The sequence below is a fragment of the Hippopotamus amphibius genome, chromosome 11 (genome assembly GCF_030028045.1).
Source record: "Hippopotamus amphibius kiboko isolate mHipAmp2 chromosome 11, mHipAmp2.hap2, whole genome shotgun sequence".
Lineage (NCBI taxonomy): Eukaryota > Metazoa > Chordata > Mammalia > Artiodactyla > Hippopotamidae > Hippopotamus > Hippopotamus amphibius.
Genome location: NC_080196.1, coordinates 100,096,172 through 100,106,514, shown reverse-complemented (window position 1 = coordinate 100,106,514; position 10,343 = coordinate 100,096,172). Strand labels below are relative to the sequence as shown.

General features: G+C 36.6%; 1 protein-coding gene across 1 annotated transcript; it reads left to right on the top strand.

Moving 5' to 3' along the window:
- Positions 1-5,741: 5,741 nt before the first annotated feature.
- On the top strand, positions 5,742-7,814 carry MC4R (melanocortin 4 receptor). The gene has a single exon (XM_057699638.1). The coding sequence runs from the start codon at positions 6,247-6,249 to the stop codon at positions 7,243-7,245; it is 999 nt and encodes a 332-aa protein (XP_057555621.1). The 5' UTR covers positions 5,742-6,246; the 3' UTR covers positions 7,246-7,814.
- Positions 7,815-10,343: the final 2,529 nt, after the last annotated feature.

The following is a 10,343-nucleotide window of genomic DNA, read 5'->3' as shown; positions in this document are numbered from 1 at the left end:
TAAAGGACACCAACATCCGCCCATTCTCCGGAGCCAAGAAATGGAGGGCATTGAAGATTCCTTTCTCTTCCTCATTCCTTTCATGACCGATTAGTGGTCTTACCTGTAGTAAAACAACTACTGGCTAACCTCAGGTCTTCACAGACTCTTATTTGGGCTCCTGTAAGAGTATCTTAGTAATTATCTGATAGTATCTTAATTCCTCACCTTTACCCTCCATAATTCCACACTGTGCTTTTTCTAAATCTTATCACATTCCTGCTTCAGTACTGAAGCTTTTTATCCTGAGGGTAATTTAATGTGGGCCTCAGCCAAGGTTTTTACATGTTGTTTCAGAGGCCAAGGATGTAAAGTTCTAGCCCCCTGGCATGACATGCAAAGTCCTAGATGACCTGTCCCTTGCTAACATTTCCAGACTTTTCTACTCTCCTTTGTGTGTTGTAGCCATGCCAAAGTATTTGCTACTCCCCCAATTAGCAAAACAATTTCACACAATCTGATTTTGCAGAACTGCCTTGAATTCTAGCCCTCTCAACCTCTTTTACCCTGCTATGTCCTGTCTTCCTCCAATTCACATTTTAATAAAACACCTCCAATAAACTAGTTAAGACTAGCCCAAGCAGAGGTTATTTCTATTAATTACTAATTATTAATCACTAGTCACAATATGTATGAATTATTAGCTTGCAAATTGTCTCCCATTTCTACACTAAAGTTCCACAATGGCAAAGTACAAGATTTATTTGCCTCCATACCTGAAATATAGTAGGTGCTCAGTAAAATATTGGTGGATAGAAGAACTGAAAGAAAAAAGGAAAATTAAGTTGACTGAGAAGGGATTCAGGATAAAGGCAGAAAAATCATGCAGAGGCTATTACTATAAGTCAAATGAGAATGAAATTTTTACAGAAAAATTTTTTAATATTTTGAAATAAATTCATTTCACAGTATCAACTTTATAAAGAATAACATTTTAATAATATTTTATTAGGAGTAAAAATATTTTAAGGAAAATTACTATACTATCTTGGTGTTGTCTAATTTTGAAAAATTTGAAAACAGATGAGTGATATATTTAAATTAACATAGAGAACAATAATTGTTTTTTATTAAAAATAATTATAAACACAGATTTCAACCAAAAACTGTTTGTAGTCCATATAATATTATTTAGAGAAGATCTGATAACTATAAAGAGAAAGATTATTTTTATTTTGTAATAGGTAATAAAATGTTCACATTAAGTACATTATTACCTAATTATTAATAATCTACAAGAATTATTGGCAAATTTTTGTCCATTATTATTTTTATTCATATCCCCAAAATGTTTATAGCTTGCATATATAATTGTCATTGTCACCAACACATTGGTGCTGGTCGTAGCCACTTCAACCTCTGTGGCTTTGCAGTAACTAAAACAGCTTTGATTAATGTCTGTATCTTCGATTCTCTGAAATAATAACTTACATACATATCAATACTGCATATGAATTGTGTATGCATGTTACTGGGACATTCTACATAGAGACAGCAATTATTTAACCTGGGAGACATGAACATCAGCCTATAGACATGAGAGATATATTTTTATAAATAAGGATTCTATTTCATGGTGCATACAGTAATCATTAAACACTTTTAAATAAGTAAGAGTTGTATAGTCAGAATAGTTTGTTATACATGAATATTTCTCAAACTGCATGTTCCAAATCATGTTACCTTTGGTTCTGCTGTAACATGACATATGTAGTATAAAAATCAGTGTGCTACAAACATCATGCAACACAATGACAACTTGGGCTTATGGGAAAAAATGGGGTTAGACACAACACTCATAAACTTCAGCAGTGACACATTTTTAAAAAGATCGGAACCTAGCAAAAACCGTAGAACAGAATTATACATGCTTAATAGTTTAAAAACACAAAGCAAAAAAACAAAAACAAAAACAAAACAAAAAACATAACCATACAACAAATATGGCACTTTACCTAGAAAAAGACCTGTATGCAGTTTGCTTGAGAAAGCGAGTTTCAGGAGGGTTACAGCTTGTGAGTTACAATGAAATGACAGAGGAAGGAGGATCTGAAATGTCACAAGAAGCTGAACACCAAATGGCTGTGCGTCATAACCCATGCCATAGGCTGAAGTGGCTGGTAAATGCTGGACGTGTGTGTGTTTTGTGTCTTGTGTCTTGGATAGGCTGGGTGCAGTTTTCCATGTTCACCTATTGTTGATCCAGTACAAAACTATATAAAAACAAACACTATATTTGCATTATGCTCCAAATGTTCTCTGACATATCAATCAACTTTGGAACAAATTTGCATTTTAAAAATGATTGTTGTAGCAGAACTGAGTGTAATAGGTACTTGAATAGTAAAAGCTTGGGAGAAGATAGGTTCTGCGTTCAGGAAATAAGTGGACTAAGCAACGTTGAATTTTTTTCTATTAAGAAATTTCACGCTAATGTAAACGCTGCAACTTCAGGAAGGCAATGAGCTTGCAATGTTTTCTGAAATTCTTTGACCTTTAATTCTGTGGTGGGAATAACATTAATATCTAAAAATAGTATTCTGTGTAGCACAGTTTGATAAATACTTCTCTTTAGCAATGTTTCATATTTATTGTTATAAAATGTAAAACAAGGATTATGCTCAGAAGAGAAATATATTATGATATAACTCAATTTTGTGTGTACTTCGAAAAAAGAAATCTGCAATAAATTTTCAAAAATACCATTAATGTGTCTAGTGTTGCTGGTTGTATTTCTCTGGCTCCTACAGAACTGAAATATGCCAGACAATTAAAATTCCTCCTTGGAGACTACAAAATGTTATCTTTTCAGCATGATTAACCATACAATCAAGGTTTTATAAAATCTACACCAAATAATTGAATTTGAGATTTTAATGTATAGGATTTTTCAGGATTTCAGTGTGATCATAATGCCTGCGAATTAAATCCTTTTTTTGGTGAAAAGCCAAAAGAAAGAGAGTTTTGTTTTCAAGTACTAATTTACCTATTATATAATTATATATGATATGATATGCCTAGTAATAATTTTTACAACATTTGATGAGTATGCATTCACAAACATAGGGAAAGAGCATTCTAAGAAAAGTGACTAGAGTAAACTCATGGGAAACTACTGCACACGCAATCTTGCATGGAATTTTGATTGCAATGGAGTTTCCATGAAGGAGAATAGTGGGAAGGAGAAAAAGAGGAGTCAGACACACCAGTAGAATCGAAGGTATTTTATAAGTGATGTCACGTAGAGAGTTTTGAGAAACATGAGTAAGTCAAAGATATTCTGAATTTTAAGCCTAAGAAAATGCCACCAAGAGAAGTAGGAAGCACAAAGTCAAGAGTTGACTCAGGAAGGTTATAAGTTGACTATCTGAGGCTTAAACATTTCAACAGATTTCTTTCCTATTGCTTGCTTATTAGGTAATCCACCATTCATACGAACCCAAAATGGAAGAAAGAAAGGACTGTCATGTAACTTGGGTTTGCTTCCTGTAAATAGATCCATTAAAAAGTTTCAAAGTCAAGGTAATTAATGCTAGCTGCTGTGGCAGGTAAACACCAATGTTTCAGCAGCTTAATAGTAATATTTATTGCTTGCTTGTATCACAGTTCAATGTAGTTGGTGGACCAGGGTGTAGAGGGAGTTGGAGATGTGAGCTGTGTTCTGTGCTTCAGAGACCCAGGTTCCTTCATGATATGGCTCTGACAGCTGTAACGTGAGGCTTCAAAGCCATTCTGCAGTCACTTACAAAGAGACCAGGGGGAAAATGTGTAGAATCTCACAAAGGACATAACAGTGCTCTCACTCGCCCACATTCCATTAGCTAGAATTTAGTCCCACCCAATTCCAGGGATGGATGGAAGACATTAATTTAACTCAATCCTCAGGAATAATACTTAACATTGCCTCTGTCACAAAAGGGAAAGAAGATAAAGCCCTTACCTAAACCATCAAAGACTTAAAATTAACATTGAAATAATTACTTTTTATTGTCCCTACTATCAGTAGCCACAAACTATAGAGAGCTAAACCCAAAAATAGTCATATCAAGGAAAAACACTATATAAAACTTCATAACCTGGAATTTAAATTTGAAAAGTAACTTTCTCACCATCTTTCAAACTCAGCTGAAGCAAAACATTCAGAAACTCTGATATATGACTAGCATCCACTCATTTTGGCTTGAATAAGTACAGTTATCAAGGTACGTGTGGGTTTAATTAAGGAAGCCTTCAATTAATGAAGTAGATAGGCTGCCTTAAAAGGAAAACAAAAACTGAGATCCAAATTCTCTACATTTTAGGAAAAAGTTATTAGCTTTTCTTTTTTCAGATAATAGCCATCCTAACAGGTGTTGGGATGTAATAGGTGTGACGTAATATTTCACTGTGGTTTTCATCTGCATTTCCCTGATGATGAGTGTTCTTGAGCACCTTTTGGTATATCTGGTGGCCATTTGTATGCCTTCTTTGGAAAAATGTCTATTCAAGCCATTTGCCTATTTTTAAATCAGGTTATTTCGGGTTTTTTTGCTATTCAGTTTCTTGCTATTCAGTTACATATTTTGCATATTAACCCCTTATCAGATAGATGGTTTTACAAATTTTTTCTCTCATTTGGTAGACTGCCTTTTCACTCTGCTGATTGTTTCCTTTGCTGTTCAGAAGCCTTTTAGTTTGATGTAATCTCACTTGTCTATTTTGGGTTTTGTTGCCTGTAATTTTGGTGTCAATTCCAAGAAATCATTGCCAAGACCACTGTCAAGGAATTGTTTCCCAGTGGGTACAAAGTTTCAGTTATGCAAGATGCATAAGTTCTAGAGATCTGCTGTACAACACAATGCCTAGGGCTAATAAATAAAAGTGTTGTGCACTTTAAAATATATTATGATAGATCTCACATTAAGTGTTATTATCACACAAAAAAACACAAAAGAATACAAGGAGATTTTTGGAGGTGATGAACATGCTTAGTACCTTGATTGTGATGTATCGTGGATACATGCATATGTCCGAACTCATTAAAATGTATACCTTAAATATGTGCACTTTTTGTATATCAATTAAACCTTAATAATGCTTAAAAAATCTATGTTGCCTAGTTATTGATCTTTTTGTTTCTGAGTTCAGAATAAACATTAATACTATATGGTTTTTAAATTGTGAATGAAAATAAAAAATATTCCATCTATAATAAAAGAAATTCTGCAGTGAAGAAATATCTGATATTAGTACATAAGAAATGAACTCCTTCTTGAGCCCTGTGATAAATTGTGGCTACCTATCTGGCCCTTGCATCCATAGCATAGTCTTCTGTATTATTAAATATTCTCCCTGTGTTTCAGCTATTTTAAGTTGAAGCATTACTGCCTTTGTTCTTAACTCAAAGAAACTGAGAGGGTAAATACATTGAATGTCGTAGCCAAAAAGGCAGTGTATCTATTTCAGGAGCGCACGCACATACACACACACACACACACACACACACACATCCCTCCTTTAAGTAAGAATAAACCTCGGTGCCTCAAGATTGCTTGTTGTGATATCAAAGAATGTCCTCTGGGAACCAAGTTGCTTTCCTTGAAAACTTGAAAAGGCAAATTCAGTCTCTCACATCCTGCTTGCTTTCCGATGCCACCAGCTTCTGCACCTGAACCAGTGTCGCCTGCACTTTGTATCTCTGGAACATCATCGGTGTCTCACAGAATCCACTGGACTTGGATTGGTCAGGAGGAAGCAGAGGAGGAGCCAGTCTGAACATTTTTTTTCCTTCACACACCATAAAATCAGCAGCAGCTACTAACACGCAAAGCAAAGCCTCAGGTTGGGAACCGATACCTCTGAGAGGCAGCTGATGTGAGCATGTGCACACAGCTGTCTCCCAATAGCACTGCAGCTACCAGGCAAATTATTTTGAAAAGACCTGAATGCATACGACTAAAGTTAAAGTGGAAGTGAGAACAAAAAAGCAAACAGCAGACTCGAGTGAGAATGAGCATCTTGAAGATTTCAAAGTGATGCTGATCAGAGCTGAAAGAGACTAAAAACTCCATTTCAAGCTTCGGAGCTTGTGACATTTATTCACGACAAGCATGCCAATTTCAGCCTTACAACTTTCAGACAAGTAAAGACGTGGAGAAAAATTGCTGACACTACCTGACCCAGGAGGTTAAATCAATCCAGAGGGGATCTGAATCCACTTGGCGCAGGATGAACTCTACCCATCACCGTGGAATGCACACGTCTCTCCACTTCTGGAACCGCAGCACCTATGGACTGCACAGCAATGCCAGTGAGTCCTTTGCAAAAGGCTACTCAGATGGAGGGTGCTACGAGCAACTTTTTGTCTCTCCTGAGGTGTTCGTGACTCTGGGGGTCATAAGCTTGTTGGAGAATATTCTGGTGATTGTGGCAATAGCCAAGAACAAGAATCTGCATTCACCCATGTACTTTTTCATCTGCAGCCTGGCTGTGGCTGATATGTTGGTGAGCGTTTCCAACGGGTCAGAAACCATCGTCATCACGCTATTAAACAGCACGGACACGGACGCGCAAAGTTTCACAGTGAATATTGACAATGTCATTGACTCAGTGATCTGTAGCTCCTTGCTTGCATCCATTTGCAGCCTGCTTTCGATTGCAGTGGACAGGTATTTTACTATCTTTTATGCTCTCCAGTACCATAACATCATGACGGTTAAGCGGGTCGGGATCATCATCAGTTGTATCTGGGCAGCTTGCACGGTGTCGGGCATTCTGTTCATCATTTACTCAGAGAGCAGTGCTGTTATCATCTGTCTCATCACCGTGTTCTTCACCATGCTGGCTCTCATGGCGTCTCTCTACGTCCACATGTTCCTCATGGCCAGACTTCACATTAAGAGGATAGCGGTCCTCCCAGGCACCGGCGCCATCCGCCAAGGCGCCAACATGAAAGGGGCGATTACCTTGACCATATTGATTGGGGTCTTTGTGGTCTGCTGGGCCCCCTTCTTCCTCCACTTAATATTCTACATCTCTTGTCCCCAGAATCCATACTGTGTGTGCTTCATGTCTCACTTTAACTTGTACCTCATCCTGATCATGTGTAATTCCATCATTGACCCTCTAATTTATGCACTCCGGAGCCAAGAACTGAGGAAAACCTTCAAAGAGATCATCTGTTGCTATCCTCTCGGTGGCCTCTGTGATTTGTCCGGCAGATATTAAATGGGGACAGAGGGCATACTAAACGCAAACATAAGAGACTTTCTCCTTCTTGTACATAAGACCTGAACAGTGTGTTTTGGCAACAGCTTTTTCTTCTGTGTAAGGCACCGTTGAGAAATTCTATTGTATAAATTTATCATTTTTGATGTGAAAAAGTGCCCAGTCTCTGTGTATATTTAATGTCAGGCTACTTTTTGGCTGTAAAATGTTAATCTATATTACAGGTTGTAGGAACTATGGATTTATAAAAAAAAAAAAAAAAAAAGTCCTTATGAAGAGTTTAACAGTGTTTCTTTCTTGTTATTCACAAGGATTTGACACCTTCCTTGTTTTGGTAACATGGAAATCACTGCTTCGTTAAATATATTCTAATAAATGGTTTCTTATATTACACCATACAACATTGAAGTGTAAAGATTTGATTCTAGTATTGAGGGGAGAAATATTGAAGAACAGGTACTTAATCATTAAAAAAATAAGCTGAAATTTCAAGTAATTTAGTAAAATGTGCTCGTTCTCCCTATGCAGAAGTAGAAATAAAGCTTCTATAGGGAGAAACACAGTTACTTTTTAAAAAGGGATATTTCTGAGCCAGAAAACTATGTGTATTTCTCAAAGACAGAAAGATTAATTTGCCCAAGCAAAGAGTCTGATATTCCATGCAGGCAATTCAGTTTGTGAGAGAAAAAAAAAGCAGCTAGTGTTCTGGGAAACCTAAGTTAATACGGCACGCTAAACTTCCTGATACCAGACTATTTTCAACCACGCCTAATAAAAACAGAGTATAAGGTCTTTCCGTCCCTCTACCAGGGACCCAGAGTCTGCTGAAATGTCCAGAAAGGGTGGTGCTGCCCTGAGGCTCGGCTTCTATTCCCTAAAAAACTACACAGTTCATATCACTTTTCACATGGAACGACTAGCTGTTTACCTATTGCTTTTTTTCTGTTTGTTTTGAACTGGAGTTTAAGTACACATTATCAAGGATTTTAGCTTTGAAAACTAAATCTATAGCATAAGTATTTTCAGGCAGTATTTGTAAAATTCTAAAATAAGGGAACTTCTGGTGCTGGAACGTTATGAATAGGGAAGAAGGCACTACCTGAACCCCAGAGGACATCATGATATAAATTAGCCTTCCACAACCATATTTTAGAGAGTAAATGTTCCCTTTGCTCCAAAATAATCCAACAGATTTGGCTACTGAACAATAAAATCTGTACTTTCCAATTTCTGTGTACTTTAAGAGAGAAAATATATCCAGCTGAAGATTACCAATAAACTATCCTTTGATTTAATTTAGTCTCCTCAAATGCTCAGGGGCAGAGATAACACACAAAGTTACTGTTTAATTCAAATCTAAAAGTTTTACACAGTGACAGCAAGTCCTGAGAAACACTTTCAGCATTTATGTGGAAATGTTACTTTAAAATATAATGGTAAAGTTAAAGCTTACACATGAAAAGTGATCTTGAAGCCTGAGTCACTGCTATGCCTCTATTCTGACATACAAAATAAGTGTGAGCATTTAAATATAGACTAAAATAACAGAACCCAAAGTTGTAGCAGGACATAGATGGTGTTTTTGTCTTTGCTGCTACTCCTGTCCATTCTTTCATGTTGTGATTGCGAGGAATCCTGGAGACTGGAGATACAGAAGAGCGCTAGAAGCATGTCCCATCTTCTGTGGTGGCTGTCCTTCCAGCCCATTCTATTCCTCCATCCAGTGTCATTTCAGATGCTGCTTGGTCCCTTTAGAACCAGCCCACATCTCTCATTGAAAGGAAATCAAGCTCCTTCATCTTGACTTTCACACCTCCCTCCCAGAGCAGTTTACAGGGGTGGGGTGAGTGTTGGTCATGAACCTGTGTGCCCTGCCACCCTCCCCTGTGTGCCCAGGGCACAATATTACACTTCCGTTCCTTTAAGTGATAAGACTGTGTCTTACTCATTTTTTCTTGTTCTCCAAATACTCCTCTATTATGTTACTTCTTGTTTCTCCAGTAAAACCAAGATTCTCCCAGAGGGATACATCATTATCACTCAAAGTCCATAGTTTACATTAGGGTTCATTCCTAGGTGTTGTACATTCTATGTGTTTTGGCAAATGTGTAATGACATGTATTATAGTATCATACAGAATAGTATCACTGCCTTAAAAATCTTCTGTGTTCCACCCATTCATCCCTCTTTCCCTAACCCTTGGCAACCACTAACTCTTACTGTCTCCACAGTTTTGCCTTTTCCAGAATGTCCTATAGTTGGAATCATACAGTATGTAGCCTTCTCAGATTGGCTTCTTTCACTTGGTAATATGCATTTAAGATTGCTTCATGTATTTTTATGGCTTGGTAGCTCATTTCTTTTTAGTGGTGAATAATATTTCATTGTATGGATGTAACACAGTTTATTTATCCATTTGCCTACTGAAGAACATCTTGGTTACTTCCAAATTTTGGCAATTGTGAATAAAGCTGCTATAAATGTTTGTGTGTGGACATAAGTTTTTAATTTATACCAAGGAGCAGGAATTAACTTTTAAAAACTTTAGTATAAATACTGTGTTGTATGTGTTTGTCCTTTAACATTTTGTTAAGGGTGGTTAGTTAGCATTTACAGTATGCCAGTCAGGAGTATATACTCCAAATGTATCTGGCAAGCAGCATCAGATACTTTTATTGAAATTTTTACCAGAAAGGTCAATGAAGTATAAAGTATATTTGAAATGATTTTTCATTGGTGAAATGAGTGATTTTCAAGACTTGTTAACTTAAAAAATTGTATAACAACCGCCATAACTTGCATGAACAAGGTTTGCATCTTGCATTTCTGTCCACAGAGTCTAACACTTAGACTCTCTAAGTCCAAAGCTGCAAATAGTCCCCACCTGCTTCAAAAAAGTCTTTGTTGCCCAAACTAAATATTTTAAAATTACTAATACATTTTTGACGAATTATTTAATAACATGTAAATATCTACTTCCATTTTACATTACAAGGAATACACAAAACAGAATATTTAGTATGATACCAACCATCAAAAGTAAGTACCACCAATCTACTTATATACCTCCTACACATTACCTTCAATAACTCACGAAC

Excerpts from the sequence above, each read along its gene's own strand:
- MC4R (XM_057699638.1), top strand. The coding sequence starts at position 6,247 with ATGAACTCTACCCATCACCGTGGAATGCACACGTCTCTCCACTTCTGG.